The sequence below is a fragment of the Amphibalanus amphitrite genome, unplaced genomic scaffold (genome assembly GCF_019059575.1).
Source record: "Amphibalanus amphitrite isolate SeventyFive unplaced genomic scaffold, NRLGWU_Aamphi_draft 001038F_arrow, whole genome shotgun sequence".
Classification (NCBI taxonomy): Eukaryota; Metazoa; Arthropoda; class Thecostraca; order Balanomorpha; family Balanidae; genus Amphibalanus; species Amphibalanus amphitrite.
Window position 1 is genome coordinate 37,501 of NW_024882532.1, and position 25,071 is coordinate 62,571.

The window sequence follows — 25,071 nt, forward strand, 5'->3', positions numbered from 1 at the left end:
ACCTGTGACCTGGCCTCTGTGGTGACCTCTGCCCCCCTCAGTGGACAGGCGGGTGGTGACCTCTGTCTGACCTCTGTGGTGACCTCTGCGCCTCAGCGGACAGCCAAGTGATGACCTCTGACCTCTGTGGTGACCTCTGCCCCCCCCCCCCTCAGTGGACAGCCGGGTGGTAACCTCGTGCTCGGACACGGAGGCCAGTCTGCGGGTCTCGGACGCCGGCCCGTCGGACAGCGGCCAGTACACGCTGCGGGCCGTCAGCGACGCTGGAGGCGACGTGGCCGTCTTCAACATCGCCGTCAAAGGTGAGAGCAGACCGGACTGACCGAAAAGCAGCGAAACGGTACTAGGGGAACGGGCCCAACGCAATTAATATGATTTTATGATAATATGATCACCGGCCAGTTTGTACATGTATGGGATAAAATATTGTACATATGTTGGAGTAAGTCAACCAACACAAGAAAATAAATATATGACCCTTGAGGCTGGTTAAAACATTTTACTGCGCAACTAAATTAAAGGCACATTTCGATTTCCTATCAGATCGATTTTCGATCAGTGAATTTTTCTTGGAGGGACTGTCGCTAGGGTGCACCCGAGGGTTCCTGGACCACCAGACGGCGCACCCATCTTCCCCCGAGGGTTCCTGGACCACCAGACGGTACACCCCTATTCCTGCACTCGGTGGCGCCCCCACCGCGCCTGTCCTCAGCTCACTGTGTGTTCCGCAGGCGCCCCGGGACCGCCGGGCCAACCCCAGCTGCGCCATCTCTCGTCCAAGTGCCTAACTATAGACTGGACGGCGCCAGAGTACGACGGCGGCGCCAAGATCACCAAGTATCTCGTCGAGTACTTCAGGGTAAGTGCACAAATCATCGCTGGAGTCATCGGCCGACATTGAGCCATTGATAGGTGCCAGGTGGGAAGGGAAATGGAAGTGATTTGGTCTTTGGATGGGACCATATTGGAGAGTGATCGCGTGTCCCGGTCAGTCTCTAGGTGGGACCGTCCGTGTCCCGGTCAGTCTCTATAGGTGGGACCGTCCGTGTCCCGGTCGGCCTCTAGGACCATTTCATGATATCTGTGTCCCGGTCGGTGTGGGACCGTCCCGTGATGCCTGTGTCCCGGTCGGTGTGGGACCGTCCCGTGATGCCCGTGTCCCGGTCGGTGTGGGACCGTCCCGTGATACCCGTGTCCCGGTCGGTGTGGGACCGTCCTGTGATGTCTGTGTCCCGGTCGGTGTGGGACCGTCCTGTGATGTCTATCTCCCGGTCGGTGTGGGACCGTCCCGTGATGTCTATCTCCCGGTCGGTGTGGGACCGTCCCGTGATGCCCGTGTCCCGGTCGGTGTGGGACCGTCCCGTGATGTCCGTGCCCGGTCGGTGTGGGACCGTTCCGTGATGCCGGTCGGTGTGGGACGTCCCGTGATGTCTGTGTCCCGGTCGGTGTGGGACCGTCCCGTGATGCCCGTGTCCCGGTCGGTGTGGGACCGTCCCGTGATGTCTGTGTCCCGGTCGGTGTGGGACCGTCCCTTGATCCAGTGTCCCGGTCGGTGTGGGACCGTCCCGTGATGTCTATCTTCCGGTCGGTGTGGGACCGTCCCGTGATGTCTATCTCCCGGTCGGTGTGGGACCGTCCCGTGATGTCTGTGTCCCGGTCGGCAGGTCGGCTGGGACGTCTGGCTGAAGGCAGTGACATCGCGCAGTCGCCTGGCCCAGGTGTTTGACCTCACCGTCGGGTCAGAGGTCAAGTTCCGGGTCAGGGCCGAGAACTCGTACGGCGTCGGCCCACCTGGACCAGACAGCGTTGTCTGCACCGTCCCGGAGCCAACAGAAGGGTGAGTCTCTGAGGCCTGAGCAACAGTAAACGGTGAGCTTACAATGAGCTTACACCGTCCTGGAGCCGACAGAAGAGCGAGCTATCAGTGAGCTACCATCCTCCCCGACCCAATGGAAGAGTGAGCTATCACTGGACCATGACCGTCCCAGAGCCGACGGAAGAGTGAGCTAACATCGTTCCCGAGCTTCGCAACAGCGGGATATCACTGTAGCAAAGCCCTATGATGTTTTTCATTTTAAAGATAAAGAAAACCACACATCAAAGGAAAAACATAAGAAAATATCACAGTTATAATTTCAGGAACTTTCTTCCTAAGCCTCTGAGGCTATTTGCTTGTAATTATGTGGCAGCGCATTTCATTTTGTGATTTGACCCATAACTAAGAAGTTTTAGATATCCCAGATTGTGCAATGAAAACACATCACCTTTCACTTAACCCGCGCGGGGCTGGGGGGGGGGGGTAAATTTTACCCCCCTCGCGAATTTTTGCGATATCTCAAAAACGGCGGCGCGCAGCGCCGCCAAACTTTCAGTACCTTTTCTTACATCAATTTGACACGTTTCACAAACTTTTTTCAGTACCTTTTCTTACATCAATTTGACACGTTCCCTGAAAATTTGAGCGAAATCCGTCGGAAAATTTTTGAGAAATTGACGTTTTAGTGACGTCATGTTCGCCATTTTCGCCTCAAAAACGGCAAAAGTTCAAACGCCGCTAACATCTTCATTTTTAAAGGAATCAAGACGTAACAAAAAAAGGATATACGTAATTCTACTTTGTCTATCAAATGGCTATCTCGGTTTTTCGAAATTTTGGATTTTGGCCCAATTTGTTTTCTTCAAAAAACTGACTTTTTTGGGAAAATAGCTATAAAATCCAAAATTTTGAGTGTACCGAAAAAACCGGAATATATGTCAGAGAATTGGTCTATGTGCACCTACACACCATGTTTTAGAAGAATCGGTTCAAAAATGTGGGAGTTATTCAAAATTGTATGACGTCACGACACACAAAAGTTTTGAAAAATGACTTTTTTGGAAGTTCTAGACCTCGTACGGAAACAAAAATAGCACCATTCGATTCGCCGTGAAAACTGCATCAGATAGACACCTTTTTAGGCCTTAACAACCAACTTCAAAATTTGACCTCACTTGACCTGACCTTGACCTGACCTCGGCCTGAAATTCATCCAGAGGTGATCCATATCACTTATTGAGTGTGCCTATTGAATTCTATGAGTAAAATGACCCATAAAACATGTGTCGCACATGCCCTTTTCTATATTTTGTTTTTGGTGACCTGACCTGACCTGACCTGACCTTGACCTTGACCTCTGAATGATATTGTATGCAACGAATATTGTCCTGGTAGCCTAAGAACACGTTTTGGGCGATCAGTCTCAGTCCATGATTCCATTCTTCGGCAACTACGGTGCAAGGCCCATACTGTAGGAACTTGCAATTTGTACCCTTGACCTGACCTTGACCTTGACCTCAAACTTAAAATTAAGTACATGTTTTTAGTTGTTCGTGATGAGATCTTTCGATTGGCGTTTGAATTTTCCAAATCGGACCATTAGTTCGGGAGATAACAGGGGGGGGGGGTAAAATTTACCCCCCCCCCAGCCCCGCGCGTTCGGCTGGAGACCCCAGCCCCGCGCGGGTTAACGACTATGTACTGCTGGCTACTGCAATTTATTGTAATTGACTGTAGCTGACAATAGCCTTGTTCCGTCTCAGGGAGGACGACTTTCTGCTGGACCAGCTGAGTGTGAGCAGCCGGGCGGCCAGTGAACTCAGTCTCAGCAGGGAGGAGGTGCTGCCCAGTCCCAAACGGCCGCGCTCCGACCAGATCGGTAAGGGGCCGGAACGCAGACAACAGAGGGACACGGTCCGGAACTATATTACAGACAACAGAGGGACACGGACCGGAACACAGACAACAGAGGGACACGGACCGGAACTACAGACAACAGAGGGACACGGACCGGAACTACAGACAACAGAGGGACACGGACCGGAACTACAGACAACAGAGGGACACGGACCGGAACACAGACAACAGAGGGACACGGACCGGAACACAGACAACAGAGGGACACGGACCGGAACTAAAACAACTGACAACATTGAGGGAACACGGACTGGAATTGCAGACAACGAACCGGAACTACAGACAGTGGACAACAGGAGCACAAGGGTCGGTACCACAGACAACAACAACAACAACAACAGCACAACAACAACAACAACAACAGCACAACAACAACAACACGGACCAGAACTACAGTCAACAGGGGGACACGGACCAGAACCACAGACAGCAGCTAACATTGAGGGTACCTGGACCGGAGCTAGGCACAAATGAACCGACTGGAATGAAACTAGGGACAGATGAAGGTATTTACATGGAATGAAAATGTTCAGACGGAAGGATATCAATCAGTCTTATCAACAGGAATAAATCACCGGCTGTCGCTAGTTTTGTCTCTAGGCTTCCAGCAACCAAACACCCTAAAAGATAACCGTTAATGTGAAGATATATAAGCTATACCGGCTGGTATTACTTTTCACATCAGCAGTCGTTTTCGCATTGAAGTCGAAATTCCGGGATGACTTGAGACAATATTTTGAAATATGTGGTGTTTGTTGTCCACCCGAAATGGGCCTCCCAGCTGATGCAATTCAATGCGAACAGATGCTGCAACTATCAACCTGTCCTCTGTGTGTCACAGACTCGGCGGTGCTGCCTCCGAGAGGGCCGGCACCGGGCGCGGTGCCGGCCGACGGCCCGGTCCGGCCGGCCGTGACCTCTGACCCCGGCCAGGGTCACCGCGCCCGGCCCCGGTCACCGTCAGCTGGCCGCGGTGGGGCGGACCGGCCGCGCGGCGTCAGCCCGTTCTACAGGGAGGACAGTCAACAGAGTGAGTTACCGGACCGGCGTCATCCGGACCCGAACACTGTGAACGCCGCCACAACCGAGAGGGGTATGTCGAAATCTGAATTCGATTGGGTGGCTGGGACGTGCACTGCGTACTCCTAGGCCGTCTAACACGAGACGTAAAGCTTGCAGAAGAGGTAGGCATCTGTTAGTAAAGAATGCCCGCTCGGGCGCGGTGCCTAGGTGTAGGGACATACCCCTTATTGCCTCGCTGCAAATGGCGCAGTTGAGCCGGTCGGGCGTTTACATCCCATGTGAGGCCCCGTGAGGGGGATGTGCACAGTTGGACAGGACGGACGGCCCCCTCCCATCAGCCGACAGCGCTCCGGGGCCTCCCAGAGCCATCCATATCCCCCGTCCCCGTCCCCCTCCCACCGCGGTCCGGGCTGCGAGACAGACCTGCCGCCGCGGGGGACTTGGCATCTGCCGTCCGTCCCGGGCGTCACGTGACCCGATCTCGGCGCCAGCAGCAGTGGGTCACGGGGGGGGGGGTCATATCCGATTGTCACTTGAGGTCACGGGTCATAGAGAATATACCTATTACCTATGTCCAAGCAAATAGATAACAACATGTTTACGGAATGTTTCTTGACAGTTGGGGCATTCCACGATAGATCGTACCACTTTTTTCCAATTTGACACCCTCATCTCTCGGAATTTGACGAGAATTGGTCACAGGGGTAATCAGGGGCTCTGAATCCACCTGTAACAATTTCAGGCTTATCAGATAAGTATTTTTTGAGTTATGGTGTATAACATTTTTTGGATCTTGCTTTGCAGCGCTAAGTTTGGCGGGCTGTAACTCTAAGACGGATTATTCAAATGCCAAATGTTATATAACATTGAACTTGCAATGAAACAGAGATTAATATGTATTTTTGAAATTTCGAAAAATACGCTATTTTTGATATATGACATATCGAGTTTTCTTTCATTTGTATTTTTTTGACTTTGGGACCAAATTTTTTTTGAATTTTTATTTCTTTAAAAAAATATTTGGCTCATTGTTAAGAAGTATGCAAAAAATTAGGAAAGTGTTCTTTCTATAAATGTATTTATTTTACGTCACGATAACGGTTTCGAATAGTGATTTCGGGAGGGGAGCTTACAAATGGCGTGGTAAAGCTGCCTAGTGACATCACGGGTTACTGAAATTTCAATTCAAGTCTGAGTCATCTGAAAAAAAAGTGAAAAGAGGGTTCATTCAACCCTCTTTCCTATAAGCACGAGGGTGAAAAAGGCTGTTTGGTTCTGACATTGTTTTGGACGCCAATGACCATAGCTGTCCGAGATGAAAGTTACAGGACGCATACATGGTGTCCTTCAGAGGTCTCACAACTTGTATATCTGGGAATTTTTCAAGGTAACATGAGGTCAGGTCGGTCACGTGACATCACTGTTATAAATCAATGGGGAAATATAAAAACTGTTATTTTGGCGCCAAGAATGATCTAAAACTATCCCACGTACATGGTATCGTGATTTCATGCACTCCTTGCAAAGTCCAATGCTTTACTTTTGCATTTTTAACCTTGCGTGACGTCATTTATTACGTCACTAGAGTCGTACGAGTTTTTCGTCAATAACTCCCGATCAAATGGAGCTAGAGAGTCGGGAAAGCCACCAATGGACTCGGGATGACCTTCCGAATCGAATGCTATGCCATATGATACCCTTTGCCCAGCTTCGTGACCTGAGGGGCTCTGACCTGACCTTGACCCGAGGTCAACTACTTAAGTTGACCTCACCCTAGCAAAAAGTATACCATTCGATGCACCTGATCTAGGCGAACGCAATGATGCCAAAATCGCGGCTCTGCGGCCATTTTTTGCGAAGTTATTTACTAAAAACCGAACCTTAACTTCAGTCACGTGACCTGACCTCAGACGCTACCGGTTAACCTGAGACCTTAAAATCGGGTACCAATTGCTGCGACTTGTAACGGCACACACGCTCATTTTTTCCGCGAGGCTCTAGGTCTATCAGAAGCGAAACGGCGTGCTGGGGTCGTATCAACCCCTCCGAAACCCATTTTGTTTGCGGGAAAACGAGGAACTTATAGAAAGAACACCTTTCTAATTTTTTGCATGTCGATTTGCAATGACATGAAGATTATTTTGAAAAAATAAAAATGTGAAAAATTTTGGTCCCAAAAGTCATTAGAGGCAAATGAAAAAAGATTAAGGTTTTTGCTCAACAATGAAATTTTTTCTTTGGAATTTTTAAATAGTAATATTAATTTTTGATTCATCGCAAGCTTAGTGTTGTTTACTTTTTGTTGGTTGCTTAACCCGTTCTTGAGTTATAGGCCATCAAACTCACCGTTACATACCGAAGTTAAAAAAATGTAATGCAATATAACTCAAAAAGTTTTGATCTGAGAAGTCTGATGTTTTGCCAGGCGTCTTTGGGGTAGAGTTCTGCACGGCTGCAATTTTCCACAGCCTAGCCGCCCCGCAGCCGTGGCTCCACAGCCACAGCCGCCCACAGCCGTGGCAAACTGTGGGCAGCCAGCCGTCAGCCGTGGCAAACTGTGGGCAGCCAGCCGTCAGCCGGCCGTGGATACTTTCAATGAAATGCAACCAAATAGTATATAATAAGTTGTTTTTAGTTGAAACATATAGGTAGCCAAAAGCACATTGCAATGGGCTATAGATTCTCAAGCTCATGAAGCATCATAGGTTAAGTGGTTGTGTATCTGGCTTTAGGCCGAAGGCCTGAAGCCTGATGCGCAACGCATGCCTACACAAGCCCTTGCAAGGGGTTAAGAAACAGGGGCGGATCCAAGGGGGGGGTCACATGGGTCATGGCCCCCCTTGAGGCCCGGGGGCCCAAAGACCTGCCAGGGGCACCACCGGCCTATCAGGGGTATCACAGTCCTGACAGGGGCACCACAGGACCGCCAGGGGCACCACAGGCCTAGCAGGGACACCACGGGCCTGGTGCCCCTGGGCCCTGACAGGACTGTAACGCCCCTGACAAGCCTGAAGTGTCCCCGGCAGGCACGTGGTGCCCCTGACAGGCCTGAGGCGCCCCTGCAAGGCCGGTGGTGCCCCTGGCAGGCCTGTGGTGTCCATGGCAGGCCTGTGGTGCCCTTGCTAGGCCTCTGGTGCCCCTGACAGGCTTGTAATGCCCCTGGAAGGACTGTGGTGCCCCTGGGCCCTGACAAGCTTAAGGTGCCCCTGACAGGCCAGTGGTGCCCTTGCTAGGCCTGTGGTGCCCCTGGCAGGCCTGTGGTGCCCCTGACAGGCTTGCGGTGCCCTTGGAAGGACTGTGGTGTCCCTGGGCCCTGACAAGCCTGAGGTGCCCCTGACAGGCCCGTGGTGCCCTTGTTAGGCCTGTGGTGCCCTTGCTAGGCCGCTGGTGCCCCTGGCAGGCCTCTGGTGCCCTTGCTAGGCCGCTGGTACCCCTGCGCCCGGAGAGGACTGGTGCCCCTGAAAAGTCTGAAGTGCCTCTCGACAGGCCCGTGGTGCCCCTGGGCCCTGACAGGCCCAAGTTACCCCTGCGAGGTCGGTGGTGCTCCTGGCAGGCCTCTGGTGCCCCTGACAGGTCTGTGGTGCCCCTGGCAGGTCTGTGGTGCCCCTGACAGGCCCAAGGTGCCCCTGGCAGACCTCTGGTGCCCCCGGCAGGTCTGTGGTGCCCCTGGCAGGTCTGTGGCGCCCCTGGCAGACCTGTGTTGACTGGTGCCCCTGCTAGGTCGCTGGTGCCCCTCACAGACCTGTGGTGCCCCTGGGCCTTGACAAGCCTGAGATGCCTGGCTATGACAGGCTCGTGGTGTCCCTGATAGACCAGTGGTGCCCTTGCTAGGCCTGTAGTGCCCCTGGCAGGCCTCTGGTGCCCCTGCTACCCCTGCGCCCGGAGGGGACTATGGTGCCCCTGAAAAGCCTGAAGTGCCCCTCTCGACAGGCCCGTGGTGCCCCTGGGCTCTGACAGGCCCAAGTTACCCCTGCGAGGTCGGTGGTGCTCCTGGCAGGCCTCTGGTGCCCCTGGCAGGTCTGTGGTGCCCCTGGCAGGCCTGTGGTGCCCCTGGCAGGCCTGTGTTGACTGGTGCCCCTGCTAGGCCGCTGGTGCCCCTCACAGGCCTGCGGTGCCCCTGGAAGGACTGTGGTGCCCCTGCCCCTAGGGGTGCTCATGGGCCCAACAGGCCCGTTGTGCCCCTTCCTGTCGTATATACTTGCTAGACCTGTGGTGCCCCTGCTTCCTGGCGGGCCTGTGGCGCCCCTACAAGGCCGTAGGTGCCCCTGACAGGTTTGTGGTGTCCCTGGAAGGACTTTGGTGCCCCTGACTAGCCTGAAGTGTCAAGGACAGACCCTTTAGACGCCAGGGTCAAGTTCGTCGGACTGACAACGATTTGCTTACCTGATAACGTTCCTGGTAAGTACTCACTACTCAGCGTCCACAACATATATACCCGTAACATATACACATAGCACATTCATATATACTTGCTTACAATTGGTTTAATCTGGTTGTGGCTAAGAGTTAAGATACTGATTAAAAATAAAAAATAAAAATAAAAAAAAAACTGAAAATGGGGGCACCACCAAAATGAAGTGGACGAAATCCGTTGAGTTTTTAATTTTGGGTATAGGTAGGGGCACCACTTCGATTCATGACCCTCCCCTTGGAGTTTTCCTGGATCCGCCCCTGTTAAGAAAGATGGATAGGTAGGTACCTACATCAACAGAAAACATAAACAACGAACCAGAATAGAAGCACTAGCAGTGTAGACATCTAATGCCAAATCCTGAAGCATGGTTGTGGGACAGAACAACAGACCCTGATGCTTTTCATTATCAATGTTAGGTGTGGAAAATGAAACTGAAGTTGATGGACTGTCAAAAAGTGATTGTCTAGTCAACCCTCTTGCTTCTTTCTTACCTTGCATATTTTCTGGGGTGTGATATGCCAGGCTTGAAGCAGCCTTCTGAGCAAGTCTCAAACTATTTTGATATGCAAGGCATCAAAACACTAGTGAGCATCCAAGAAAGAAAAACATTCATCTATTTTGATTTTTCCAAATAATGATCTTCGCTCAAATCCCCAAGGACGTGCAAGCCACATTTGCCTCTTTCAATCAAAAATTTTACTTGAGTTTTAATGACGTCAATAGCAAAGAAGTGGCAATAAATTGTTTTGTGTCACCATTAACAGCCATGAAAACTATAAATAATGGATAATAAAGCTCTACAGTTTAAAAATTGCTCTCAAACAAAGATTAGGTATCAAATTTTAACATTTTCAGAAGAAGACGTCATTTTATTAGTAAAGTCAACAGTTCGCGTAAGAAATGTTGTGTTCAGGGTTTTCACCGTCATGTGAATTACGTGTTCAGGGTTTTCACCATCATGTGAATTAACCGTAAGTAAGGTTCATGCTCACTTATAATCTAATTCCATTGGCTTCGTTGATCAGCATTTTCTGTTAGCGGTCACTCACACACTAGTTAGAACATAAAGCGCCAGTTTTATATTATGTAATTGGACTTGCCGAAAATCCAGAAATACATCTAAAAGTGTTATTTTAGATAATATTTTAGGAAGCCTTTACCTGCCTTTACCTAGGCGTGATTTCTTTTTCTATTACCTGAAAGAATTATTGAACGCTCGTCTTCAATATAGCTGTAAGGTGCTCTCCTAACTAATGACCAGGTGAGATTGATTTGAGAGGGATGTGACAATGCAACATGTTGCTTTTTCTGAAACTGTCAAGCTCTTGATGATGAAGGAACAATTGGTACCTATAATCAGTATTCTGTACCAGAGTGCAAACTCCCCTACAGCAAATGGTAAAACCATTACAGGTTTTCAAAGGCTTCACCACTTTCAATGTTGCTGGGCATCCTTTGCATGATTTTTACAGGCTAGACTGCTTATCAGAATGTAAGATTAAGGATTTAAAATTTCATATTTGAGTACTTAAGATTGAGCTTGAAATCTCACAGCCGTGGCCACAGCCGTAGCCGTGTTCTTGGAGATATTTGCAGCCGCCCCGGCCCACAGCCGTTGGGCTGCAGCCAGCCGCGGCTGCAGCCGGCCGGTGCAGACCTCTACTTTGGGGCCTATGATTACCCCTAGGGCCGATTTTCATTAAAATCTGAGAGATGAGGGTGACGGGCCTGGTACGATCTATCGTGGAATGCCCCAGTTGGCGTATAACACACGGCTCACGCTATGACATATGATATGACGTTTGCCGGTCCCGTAGCTCAGTTGGTAGAGCGTTGGACTTCGCGTGGTGAGAGCACACATTCCCGTTTACAACAGTCCGGGTTCGAAGCGCAACGGGCGCTTGACGTTTATGGGCCTCCTGACGGGTATGATTGCGGTTGGTGGCAGGCCGTAGCCAGGCGAAGTCATTGAAGGGACCGGCCGTGCGCGGCTATGTGCGCACGTTAAACTTTGGACTCTAAATTCTGCCATAGAATCGGAATTGCGCGATCGGAGGGTAGAGGGTAGGGTCATCGCAACAAGCTTCGCCTAGCGGGGGCTCTGTCCTTGTGATTCCTTCAAATCAAAGGTTCGGACTAAATTTATAAAGAAAAAAAAACGTTAGAAAGTACAATGCGAGACTTGTGCAGGCTTCCCTTCTAGCCGATCCGCAAAGGTATATCAACTATGAGCGCAACTGGCCCAGCCGTTCTCGAGATAAGAAACTGAAAAAAACTGAAATATCTACAACACAATCGGCCCCTGACAATGTGTTACATTTAAAAATGTTACCAGCTCTGCAGCCATTTTAAAGATGTAGAATCAATCCAATCACGCACGCACGTGCAGTTTAGCACCCTAACCGGGATGCACGGGACTGCATCACTCGGCTCATGTTTCGCTACTGGCCAAGTTTCAGCGCCATTCGTCCGTTCGATGCGGAGCTATTGTAAACTGAACAATTTTGGCACTCCTGACACGGCACGTGGCACTTGCTGTGTTGGTTATTCATATGTATCAAAAATAGTTGATTCTAGGGATGATGAATCTGCCTGAATACAGAGAACTGCCTGTTGATCGGCAGATCGATTGTTGATATATTAGGCTGAAAAATCGTCACGGGACCGGGGTAGACCAGGCCAAGCAGAATCGAGGTCTCGTCAATTTATTTTTATTAAAAAGTTATATACATTACCCTCATAGCACAGCCTTATGGCTGGAGGGCGGCATCGAAAAAATAACTTTCGAAAAGAAACACCAACGCAACCAAATGACGATGTTCTTTGTAGAAAATGCGACTTGCAATCGCGTAGATTGTTTCACTGAACGCTGTTCGGATGTACCGAACACATAAAACACTGATTATAAAACTTGTTTCATAGTACAGTGCGTTAGAAATTAGAATCCTTTTAATATCCGGTGACCTTCGCCCTGCCGTGGAGCCGCTCCTTCTGACGGTGCCCTCCCTCGCTCCCTCTACGGAGGCCGTGGAGCAGCCCCTTCTGACGGTGCCATCCGTCCCTCCACAGAGGCCGTGGAGCCGCCCCTTCTGACGGTGCCCTCTGAGCCGATGGTCGGTTATATCGGCGAGACGACCATAATCACTGTGGGACTGGAGGGACCGATCACATCTCTGACCTGGTGAGTGTCCTGGACCGAGCACCTCGCTGACCTGCTGAGTGTCCTGGACCGACCACCTCGCTGACCTGGTGAGTGTCCTGGTCGGTGGCCTGGCGAGTGTCCTGGTCTGGCGCGCTGATGAGTATCCAGGACCCATCACTTCGCTGCCATCTCAATCTGGTGAGAGTTCTGGTCTGGGACCTGGTGAGTGTCGGTCATTCGGTCTTCCCTGGCTCGCTGAAGCGGCCGTTGACAGGCTCGGCAGAGTGGTTGGACAGAGAACTCCAATTTGTTTCCACCGCCATGGACACGAGCCTGCAGCGGGGGCCTAGTCCGGAGCAGTGTCGCTCCATCCTTGCTGTCTGCGGCGGCGGGCGACAGCCACAGGCTCAGGGAAATATGCATCTATGTACATGTAATGCATGGAGATCTCACCTACCCCTGGGCGCCGTCGGCGTTTCACACCGTCCTCTCCATCCGTCCTATACATGTACAAATGCAAAATAGTAAGTAAGATTTCCAACACATCTGAAATCATCAATCCTGTAAGCAATCTCGCATCATTTTTCATCTTTCGCCATGGCCCTGCGAAGCACGAAAACATGTAATTTAGTCCCGTAAAAGTTCCGCCGATACTAAACACGACTTCCCTCCTGAAGTTCCTGGCGCAGCGTCTCTCTCCCCTCTCGATTCCTCCGGTCTCCGTCCGCGTCCGTTTTTACCTGCTGTTTCTACGAGTCCCAGATGGCCATTCCACGGGCCATTCCACTGAACATGGCGGCCGCGGGTCCGGCCGAGACCTTCCATGTCGGCGACCGCCGCGGCCCAGCGGGCGCCGGCCTCTATTTTTACACGGCGCGACCGGCGAGAGACGGAGCACCTTCCGTCGGCGGGCCGGGCGCCGCCAGTTCCGGCGCGGCGGCGACGAGCGTGGCGCGGCCCGGCGAGACGCGGCCAGACGCGCCGTAAGGTGGGCTGTGTGGGCGCGCCGTCCGGTGAGAACTGTGAGCGCCCCGTCCGGTGAGAACTGTGAGCGCCCCGTCCGGTGAGAGGTGTGAGCGCCCCGTCCGGTGAGAACTGTGAGCCGCTGAGATGCGGTGACGGTGCGACAGGCGGCGGCCATGAGCAAGCTGTGCCAGAGCTGCTGCGGCGGCCGCCGGCGACGCTCCAGGTCAGTCGGACGCCGAGCGTGATGGAACCGGGACGAATACATGGCGTGACGTTTGACCTGCTGCTTACCCAGCATTACCCGGCAAGGGCTAAGCTGCTGCACCCTTCGCTGACCCTTTCCGTGACGTGGTAAAACATAGCGAACTATTTCTTTGTCATTTTTATTGATCTTTTTTTCTAATGCACCAGTTTCGCGCTTTTTGGTTATTAGCAGATCCTTGGTGAGACGATATGCACATTTCAGCGTGGGTGGTCATGGAATGTATTCATGGTTCCCATTACTGAGAAATGGTTTGATATTTCTGGCTCCGGGAGCAGCCACATTCAATCAGCTTATGAGACGCGGGCGACTTGGTGCCAAATGTATTTTCAAAGCTTGGATTCGGTGGCGGTCGCTGCGATGCGCGTGTTGAAATATGGGTCAGCTCTCGACGAGCAGTAAAATAAACAGTCCCTGGGGATTTCGGCCGGCGCCACTGGGGGTGCAGAGCCTGCGCCGCTGGGGGGTGGAGAGGCCGCTGAACGTCAGTGCTGCGGTCCCCAGGGGGCGAGACAGGACAGATTAGACTGCACCTCCCGCGGACTGGGCAGACTACATCACATGGGGACAGGGCAGACTGCATCACATGGGCACAGGGCAGACTGCATCACATTGGGACTGGACAGACTGCTTTACGCGGAGGCAAGCCCCGGAGACGAGACATCCACCTCAGCAATCACGATTAACTCTTGGTCAGTCACTTGCATAACTGAAAAATTGGCCCAGCTACGGGTCAATTATTCAGCAAGTACCTAGGTATGATCTAGCAACGGGGTATGACCCAGCGTCTTCAAGGGATACCATATTTCCAGAAGGTTACATTTTCGCACAGCCGATTGCAGTTCACATAGGCAACAACACTGCTGCATGTTCTCTGCCGAGCCCACCGTGTTGTGAGGACCCCCAAGAATCAGGGACGCAGCCAGGATTTCCTCCAGGAGGGGGCCAAACTTACAGGGGCCCAAGGTAAACCCCCTCAGAATCCAAAAAGTCATCGGATTTCATCCACTATTTTTTTGGAGGGGGCCCAAATAAATTAAAAAAATGAAAAAATGTTAGAGCTGAACGGCAAGCAGTCCATGGGTCCCTGCTAGATAGGCCCACGAATAGCTTCATAGAGTCGCTCAGCCGGTTCTGAAGGCGGTCTTGAGGGCCCCGTAGGTCGGATGAGGGTCCTTCAGAACGCCAAAGGCCCCTACAGCCCATGAGAGCCTCGTAAGCCCTGATAACTTGACGAGGGCACACTAAGAAACAGAAAACCCCTCTGAATACACGACAGGGCCCCCTGAGCGCAAGGAGGGCCCCTGATCGCTTCACGGGGCCCTCTAAGCCACAAAAAGGCTCTGAGTACACGACAGAGCCCTCTAAGTGCATGAAGAGGCCCCTGAGCGCGCGTGACGGGTCCTCTGATCTACAGGAAAACTCTTTGAGCATGTTAAGGACCCCAAGGGGCCCTGAACGCCTGACAGGGCCAGGCGCGTAGCCAGGATTTTCCTCAGGGGGGGGGGGGGGGCAACCAGACCGAAAGGGGCCCATGTGTGCGAAGGGACCCAACATTTTCTTAATTTCATGACGTAGTTATTTGCTAAACTACCTTAAAATTACGAAGGGCCCCTGCGAACCCAATGGAGAGGGCCCAGAGGGGCCCAGTAGCAAAGTCTCAGGCCCGAAGGGCCCTTTCTTAACCAATGAGGAGAGCCCAGAGGGCCCTAGCGGCAAGGTCTCAGGCCCGAAAGGCCCCCGCGAACCCAGTGGAGTGCCCCGAGGGGCCCTTACGCTACTTTTATTGTGCCCCTTACCGTACTTATGACACCATGTTGGGGCCCTTTTGGGCTCCAGGGGCGGGGGGCATGGCCCCTATGGCCCCCATTGGCTACGCCCCTGCCAAGAATGGAGGAGTGTGTGAATTGTGAATCTAACTCTAGAGTTGATTTGTAAACTGGCCCTGTCGTTCAAGCCTGTCGTTCAAGCCAGTGTTTGTGACAAAAGCGTCCTGTTGATTCAAAGGCGAGAGAGCAAGGATGCAGAGGAAGAGCAGAGATACTGAGAGAGAAAGAGCAGAGATACTGAGAGAGAAAGAGCAGAGATACTGAGAGAGAAAGAGCAGAGATACTGAGAGAGAAAGAGCAGAGATACTGAGAGAGAAAGAGCAGAGATACTGAGAGAGAGAGAGAGAGAGAGAGAGAGAGAGAGAGAGAGAGAGAGAGAGAGAGAGAGAGAGAGAGAGAGAGAGAGAGAGAGAGAGAGAGAGAGAGAGAGAGAGAGAGAGAGAGAGAGAGAGAGAGAGAGAGAGAGAGAGAGAGAGAGAGAGAGAGAGAGAGAGAGAGAGAGAGAGAGAGAGAGAGAGAGAGAGAGAGAGAGAGAGAGAGAGAGAGAGAGGAGAGAGAGAGAGAGAGAGAGAGAGAGAGAGAGAGAGAGAGAGAGAGAGAGAGAGAGAGAGAGAGAGAGAGAGAGAGAGGAGAGAGAGAGAGAGAGAGAGAGAGAGAGAGAGAGAGAGAGAGAGAGAGAGAGAGAGAGAGAGAGAGAGAGAGAGAGAGAGAGAGAGAGAGAGAGAGAGAGAGAGAGAGAGAGAGAGAGAGAGAGAGAGAGAGAGAGAGAGAGAGAGAGAGAGAGAGAGAGAGAGAGAGAGAGAGAGAGAGAGAGAGAGAGAGAGAGAGAGAGAGAGAGAGAGAGAGAGAGAGAGAGAGAGAGAGAGAGAGAGAGGAGAGAGAGAGAGAGAGAGAGAGAGAGAGAGAGAGAGAGAGAGAGAGAGAGAGAGAGAGAGAGAGAGAGAGAGAGAGAGAGAGAGAGAGAGAGAGAGAGAGAGAGAGAGAGAGAGAGAGAGAGAGAGAGAGAGAGAGAGAGAGAGAGAGAGAGAGAGAGAGAGAGAGAGAGAGAGAGAGAGAGAGAGAGAGAGAGAGAGAGAGAGAGAGAGAGAGAGAGAGAGAGAGAGAGAGAGAGAGAGAGAGAGAGAGAGAGAGAGAGAGAGAGAGAGAGAGAGAGAGAGAGAGAGAGAGAGAGAGAGAGAGAGAGAGAGAGAGAGAGAGAGAGAGAGAGAGAGAGAGAGAGAGAGAGAGAGAGAGAGAGAGAGAGAGAGAGAGAGAGAGAGAGAGAGGAGAGAGAGAGAGAGAGAGAGAGAGAGAGAGAGAGAGAGAGAGAGAGAGAGAGAGAGAGAGAGAGAGAGAGAGAGAGAGAGAGAGAGAGAGAGAGAGAGAGAGAGAGAGAGAGGAGAGAGAGAGAGAGAGAGAGAGAGAGAGAGAGAGAGAGAGAGAGAGAGAGAGAGAGAGAGAGGAGAGAGAGAGAGAGAGAGAGAGAGAGAGAGAGAGAGAGAGAGAGAGAGAGAGAGAGAGAGAGAGAGAGAGCAAAAGGCTACTGGGAACGAAGAGCACACAACACGCCGGTCGGTCAATTGATGCGCGACGAGACAGCGTTTCAGTCCACCTGCCTCACATGAACTATAAATGCAGTACTTCCTGTTCTAGGTGCTTGCCACCGATGCATTTCATTGACTTCCCTGTCGAATTGATGACAGAAGTTCCCCGAAAATATTTCAACGGTCCGCCTGCGAGTAAGATCAGCTCACTTGCCGGCTACCGACACCACCAAGCGACGGTAGGTAATGTATCACATAACACAGTCTATGTTTGATATAAAAAGACTTCTCGGTCTGTGAAAGATGTGTCGCAGCGCCTTCAAAACCTTAGTTTTATGGACGGTGTGATTTTCAGAAACCCCTCTTCCCCTTCACACTCGCTAGCGAACGGTCTTGTCTTCCTTATAACCTTCATCTCGCATCCCTCTGAAGCAGTGTTCGCCATGGGCCGGGCCAGCCCAATGGGCCATGGGCTGGACTGGGCTACGGGCTGGGCTGGGCCCTCAAATATGAAGGATCGATGGGCTGTGGAGTGTGGATGGGCTGGGCTAAGAATTGCAAAGTGGAGTCAGGGGTTCGCAACTAGTGATGTCAATTACAGAAAATCAGGATACGGATACCAAACCAAATATCAACCCAAACCATGGAAAAATACCGAAACCGAACCAACTTAGGAATATTCGGGAATATATATTCCCGACCGGGGCTGGGAAAATGCGTTTTATTCACCGAGGTTTTTGTGCGGAGGACCGAGTGCCGGTAGGCACGAGGTCCGTAGCCAAAAACCGAGGTGAATAAAACTGCATTTTCACAGCCCAAGGTTGGGAAGAGATTTACCACATGCCGTACCGGCGCAACAGTTAATATCATATTCATTTGATATTTTACACTTTAATCTTAATATTGTGTTAATATTATATTAATACTATGTTCATATTTATAGTCACCGTGATTATTTTTTTTTGTGTTTTTCATTATTAGGCTGCGTTGAGTATGAAAGATGAAATTCCTACTTCCCCCTTATTTAGGGTTTGAAAAAGCTGAGGATGAAGATGGTGAAACGCCAGAAGTTAGAATAAAGAAATGGAGTCCAGCAGGAGTGAGGAAACCGTGAGGAAAACTAAAAATTGGGTGTAACGCTGAATCAAACGGAAACGCGTCTTGGATCCCAGCTGGAACAATATCAAATGTTTCATTGTGGCACGTTAAGATGCTTCACGCATTTAAATTGTTCGTTTTTTGCGTGCATTATGTAGAAATAATGATTATTCCGACCATGTTCTGCAGCAATAAATACATTGGCATTGGAACGATAACCTTGTTTAGTTGAATTACGTTGACAGCAAAAGTATGTAAACACGCAGTCACTTACTTTTGCTGTTGCTGTTAGTGAACACACAATCCGTAAATATCTTCTTTGAAATTGGTTCTTCCGCTCAGAATATTCAGTAAAACTTTGTCTGGGAAAATCAAAAAGCCCTAGGGCCGAATCGTTTCCCAAATACCTTCAACATTAGCCGAGGCGGGCCGAAGCCATTTCCCAAATGCACGTGCTAATGTTAAAGGGATATCTCGGCATGTGGTAAATACCAACTTTTTACCAAAATCACAGCCTCTTATACATTAGCGAGCATTCATAATACCAACAAAATACCAAACACATTACGATTGAAATACCAAATACCAAGTTGGTATCGGTTTGGTATCGGTATACCAAAAAGTTGGTATCCGATTGACATCTCTATTCGCAACTGAGACAAAAACTGTAGTTACATAGCCTATTACTGTGTAAGACTCAAAAACGAGTTAATAAAGCACGCATGATATGTGCATTGTGTATGCTGCTCGCAAAAGATTGTTTCTTTGCTTCCTTTGGATACCTGTGTGGTGTCAATAATTTTTAATCCATTCATTTTTGACGAGCTGGGCCGGGCTGGGCTTGGACGCTTTTACCATGAATGGGCTGGGCCGGGCTGTGAACCCATGGGCCTGGGTTGGGCTGGACTGGGATTTTGCGGCCCGTGGCGAACGCTGCTCTGAAGCACTCATGTGCGTCTCTAGTTCTACGCTCCTGTGTCTCCTTGGGACACTCCGCCGAGCCGCCTGTATATTTCGCTGGGCGGTTCGCCTCTGGGCCGCCTCTGTCTACCCATATTTCACCGGGACACTCCGCCGCCACTGGGCCGTCCGAAGGGCGGTCGCTATTTGGGTCACCCGAGCGTCACCGTAGAGTAGCGTTTCCGCCGGATCCGAGAGTTGCCAGCTGCCAACTGAATCACCTACGGACAGACCAGCCGGGTCGCTGACTGAGCAGTGATCGCACAGACCAGCGGGGCCGCTGCACTGGCCACACAGACCACAGACCAGCCGGGTCGCTCAGTGGTCAGTGGATCACACAGACCAGCTGGACCGCTGACTGGCACTGCACAGACCAGCCGGACCGCTGACTGGCACTGCACAGAACAGCTGGGCCGCTGACTGACTCACAGACCACAGATCAGCTGGACCGCTGCGCTGCAATGACCACACTCACACAGACCCAGCTCGGACGCTGAATTTTTAGTGAGCAGCCCCCCCCCCACCTTCCAGGCGGTGGGGGGCATTTTTTTGCCCCCCCCACTTTAGTTTTTTTCGATATATCTCGAGAACCGCTTCGCCGATCGTCACCAAACTTTCAGTACCCTCCCGTAAATAGCTATTGCACATTGTGACCAAAAATTTTCCAAAGGCTATGATAGGTTGGACGCTAATGACGTCAGAGTGACGTCATTTCTGCCATTTTCGACCCAAAAAAGGTTTCGCGAGAAGAGCTGTCAGGCCTACAGCTTTAGAGACACAGAAAAATAATTCGACATAAAAGGTGTAGAATATAGAGGGCTACAAAACTGCTATCTGGGATTTCTGATTTTTTTTGGATTTTGACCGCCAAAAATAAAAAATAGTTTTTTGAATATAATAGCCGAAAAATCCAAAAAGTTTTTTTTTTTAAATTAAAAAAAAACTGGAAGATATGTGATATTCCCTACCGCCTTCTATGTACATACCAAATTTGAGATCGATACCTCTTTTTTTGGCCAAGTTATAGCGAAAAAACAGTTCAAAATTGATGACGTCAAATTTTCAAACTCAATTTCTAGCAATTCTAGACCTCGTAGCGCAAAACAAAGACCACCATTAGACTCCCTGTGACGAGCTGCATCGAATCAATACCCATTTTATGCAAAAATATCAACTTTGAAATTTGACCTTTTTTGACCTGACCTTGACCTGACCTCCACCAGAAAGTGACCTAAACCGTACCTGATGGTCTTATAACCAACACCATTGGGTTGGAAATGAAAAATTAGCCATGAAACATGCATCGCACAACCTTAGTAAAGTTGGGTTCATGTGGTGACCTTTGGTGACCTTTGGTGACCTGACCTGTGACCTGACCTGGTATGACCAGTGACCTCTAATAGTAATATATGTACTAGACAACTGACGCCCTATCGCTGATTTTCGACAAAATGCGTTTTACTCGTTGTTATAGCGCTTTCCCTAGAAGCCCCGTGAACGGTGAAACATTTTATCTTTGACCTGACCTGTGACGTAATCGATGACCCCGAGGTCAATGAAATTTGGTTTCCTTCAACAAATTGGACAGGGCTATGGAACGCCGTTTGAATTTTCCGGATCCGTCCGGTAGTTTCGGAGATACGGGGGGGGGACAAAAAATGCCCCCCCCCCCACCACCACCACCGCGCGGAAGGTGGCCGGGAGGCCCACTGCCTGCCGGGTTAAGTAGCGTGTCAATGTCTCCAATGGTTTAGAGTAGACTTGTTTAGGATCCTGAATGGACAGAATCTGGAATGTGTTTTCACTCTGACAACGGGGTGATCAAATGGTCGCGACGCAAGCTCCCAGGCAGAGCGGCGCTGGTGCGCGCTGGTGACTGCTCTGTACGTGTTTAACATTTTCCTTCACGCGTGCCGTTCCTCTGAATCCCATCCAAACGGAGTCCCTGATCTTTCGGACGTCGTCCCGATGCGCGGCCCGTGTCGGGAGTTTTCCCGATCTCCCCAGTGCAGCCGGAGGCAGCGCGGCGGTATGACGCCGGCCTGGCCTCCTATCAACACTGGCGCGTCGCCAGCCACCGGTGGCGTCAGCAGCAGCGGCGCCGCCGAATGGCCGACATTGCAGTCGAACAGAACACAACTGCTGTCTGAAATGAGATATTGCGCGGTATCGGTATTTCAATGTCCGATCCATGACTTGGAGTTCAATAATATGACACAAAAATGCCGCTAAGACACGTAACGGGCTCATGCTTAGTTATACAGGGATGTTCACGAAAAACTGACACATTTTATTTCCGAATTACGAGAAAACACTTGCCCTCAGAACGGTGATCATGCTATGGGCAAATAGAGTGGACTTCTAAGTTTGTATTGACATATTTTGGGATCATGTCATTTTCGTTTCTAAGAAGTTACAGCGTAGGTTAACAGCGTAAGTTACAGCGTATTTTGCAGATGACGAGTTTTTGGAGCAGTGCACGACTCAGCCCGAAACAGGAAATTATTCCCCGTTTTTGGGCACGTGCCTGGAGAATTGCAACACCTCTCACTGCACTCGTCGGGAGGTTTGATGTCCTTTGGGCCGCTGCTACAGATCATGTCACTCACGTGACCCCACAGGAATAGTCCACGGAGTTGAGGTAGAGCGAAATGGCCGGCTATGGGTGAGAGGTGATGCGCGAGACAAGTGCCCCCTCCCCCCTGTTCTCGTGTGAGACCGATGATCGCCGTTACTGTACGTAGGGTGGCCCTGACGTGCCAGAACCACCAAATGGTGTAGACGTCGACCCATTTCCGCTACAGTAGCTAACAGAAGCTGTTAAAAGATGGCACGGTACCACTCTACAGTGACTGCCAGCATGCGGCCATGGTTTCTGACATCAGCACTTCCAACTTCCAAGCCTGCCAATTTTGGCATTCCTTAGGAATTTGCCCACAATATGCCAATAGTATAAAACATAATCCATCCAAACATTAATATGTCAAATTTTAGACGAATTCGTAGACTGGTTCAGTCGTGGTGGCAGATGGCAGCCGCGAGAGCTTCATTGTTTTTCCGTTAAGTTTTGTCGCCAAGTCAAATTTCCCCATTTTAACGCTTTCTTATTTATTTGGAAGCTCATGTGATGCTAACTAAAGGAGCTATGCAGATACAAAACTTTTGTCAACAGGCTTTCGAATGGCATGCAAGTCAAGTCTCCGTGAGCTCTCACATGCTCACAAAATCGTTTTAAAATGTGTCAGTTTTTCGTGAACATCCCTGTACATTCATTTATGTTTTCTTATCTTTTGTTACATAAACTGACCTGTGAGGCCGATGTTTACCTTCTGCGGTTTGGTTTCTTCAACAAATTTATTTTGACAAGCTCTGTGTTAGTTCTTTGATTGTACTTTGAGTTTTAAACGGTATCTCTTTTCATGTAGAATCTCTAATTTACATTCAGTTACCACTGATTACAGATCGTGAAATGGGGTCGACTACAGAATGATGTTCCACTCCTCGGAGGCTACCAGTTGACCGGAGCGCTAAGTTGTGCCGTTTATCACGCAATTAAGCGTGTCGATTATGAGCATTGGGACAAAGCTATAATTTGTGAACTCAGCCCGTGTGATGCGGCACAGCCTACCACTCCAGGCAAATAATTGCCTGTGAAAAGTGGACAATCATTCTGTAGTCGACTATACAAATTATACACCGTTTACTTTGGACGAGATAAAACTCCATTAGCGAGACAAAACGGCATCACCCATAATATCTAGTCAAAACGAACATAAATGACAAATTTAATTTAACCCGCGCGGGGCTGGGGTCTCCAGCCGAACGCGCGGGGCTGGGGGGGGGGGGGGTAAATTTTACCCCCCCCTGTTATCTCCCGAACTAATGGTCCGATTTGGAAAATTCAAACGCCAATCGAAAGCTCTCATCACGAACTACTATAAACATGTACTTAATTTAAAGCTTGAGGTCAAGGTCAAGGTCAGGTCAAGGGTACAAATTGCAAGTTTCTACAGTATCGGCCATGCACCGTAGTTGCCGAAGAATGGAGTCATGGACTGAGACTGATCGCCCAAAACGTGTTCTTAGGCTACCAAGACAATATTCGTTGCATACAATATCATTCAGAGGTCAAGGTCAAGGTCAGGTCAGGTCAGGTCAGGTCACCAAAAAACAAAATTAGAAAAGGGCATGTGCGACACATGTTTTATGGGTCATTTTACTCATAGAATTCAATAGGCACACTCAATAAGTGATATGGACCACCTCTGGATGAATTTCAGGTCGAGGTCAGGTCAAGGTCAGGTCAAGTGAGGTCAAATTTTGAAGTTGGTTGTTGTACCGCGAGTAGCTGAGTTGCACCGCGAGTAGCTGAGTTGCAGCAGTTTAGTAGGGATACGCCCCTCGTATACGCCCCTCGACTTTTGGGCCGAGCTTGTTTCGATCTGGTTTCGATACTGTTTGGGTGTGGCCGCTACGCAACGCAATACAAGAAAACTTGGCTAATCTAACTTCTCTGCAAGATATCGATACCTGGGCCTCGTTTCATAAAGCGAGTCCGTAACTTACTCCAGTTTTTGGTCTTGTATTGCAAGTGCATATGAAGCGATGACGATAGTTTGAATTGTTTAATTTATTTATCTTGCAAGCAATAACAGAAGGGGAAGGGGAAATAAATTTATCGCTTCACATGCGCTTGCAATACAAGCCCAAAAAAACTGGCGTAAGTTACGGACTCGCTTTATGAAACGAGGTGATGGTGCCCCGAGTGAGGAAAACACAGAGAAATGATCAGCAAATTCATTGTCGATAAGCTAGAGAAGTGCCAAGGGTATTCACAGTGAAACTACGCAGCAAAACGATTGGATATTTTTGTGACGAAAGTGACGCAGAGCATCAAAGCAATTCAAGCCGATATTGAAGGTTATTTTAAAAGCGATTCAAGACGAAAGCAAGCTCAAAAGTAAGAGGTAAGCAAAAAAAAGATTGAAATACTTTCCATGTGATAATGCCTCTCTATCCACCACCTGAGAAATTTGATTGTAGAGCACCAGAGGATTGGCCAAAATGGAAGGAAAGCTACAAAATGTTCAGAACTCTACATCGATTGGATAGGTAATCTCAGGAATATCCGGTTACCTCACTGCTGTATCTCATGGGAATGCCAGACAGTGGTGAAATTCTCGATTCGTTTGGACTAACTGAAGCTGAAAGGGCCAACTTCGAAGTAGTGATGGACAAATTCACTGCATACTTTCTGCCAAAATCCAACAGTTCAGTGAAAAGGGCACAGTTTCATCAACGAAACCAGCATGAAGGCGAGACAATCGATGAATATGTCCGAGCGCTGTACTCAATGGCCCAGAGCTGCGGGTTTCAGCAGAAACGCGACCAGATCAGGGACAGATTCCTTGTTGGGGTCAAGGACACTGGTCTAATCGAACGACTTGCCCTTGAAATAGACCAGGAGCTGGATCACCTGATCAACTACGCCAAGAAATATGAAGCAGTGAAAAGGGCTGTGAGAGAGAAATCAGAAGAAACAAAGCAAGCTGATGCTGTGCAATGGTCAAAGCCCAATCTGCAAAGCAACAAAAGGACCTACCATCCAGATAACAGGAGAAACAACCAAGAAAGCAGAAACCAAAGACAGCAAGGTGTTGGCACTCGTCCAAATCTTCAGACAAACCAGCCAATGACTAGGAACATGCAGGGAGCACACGACGCAGGCAACAGAAACCGGTACCAAGCTCCCCACTGGGAAACCAGTGGCAGAATGTGCAACTTCTGTGGCAGGAGTCATCGTTTCGGCAGAAACAACTGTCCTGCGTACGGAAAAACATGTGCAAGATGCAACAAGAGAAATCACTTCCCAGAAGTCTGCCGAAGCGCAGTACCTCATCAAGTGGCAGAAGTTCAAGCTGGAGAAGCAGAAGCTGGACATGCTGAGTCTGATGCATATTTGGGGCTCATTGAAGAAATGACTGGCTGCACAGAAATGAAGAAAGAGATGGACAAAGCAGAGGTCAGTGCAGTGGAACATGATCAGAACTCGGGGATGGTCATGCTGAAGATAGGCAAAGCGGAAGAAGAAATCCTGATGAAAATAGACACTGGAGCAGAC

At 49.9% G+C, this 25,071-nt stretch overlaps 1 protein-coding gene across 1 annotated transcript in view; it reads left to right on the top strand.

The window, feature by feature from the left end:
- The window catches only part of LOC122369467 (twitchin-like), a 57,922-nt gene that overhangs the window by 24,724 nt on the left and 8,127 nt on the right, over positions 1-25,071 (top strand). The window contains exons 8-13 of the mRNA XM_043344242.1: positions 156-302; positions 732-859; positions 1,665-1,837; positions 3,580-3,695; positions 4,575-4,763; positions 12,240-12,351. Coding sequence (XP_043200177.1) covers positions 156-302; positions 732-859; positions 1,665-1,837; positions 3,580-3,695; positions 4,575-4,763; positions 12,240-12,351 — 865 coding nt within the window. The remainder of the gene's footprint in view (positions 1-155; positions 303-731; positions 860-1,664; positions 1,838-3,579; positions 3,696-4,574; positions 4,764-12,239; positions 12,352-25,071) is intronic.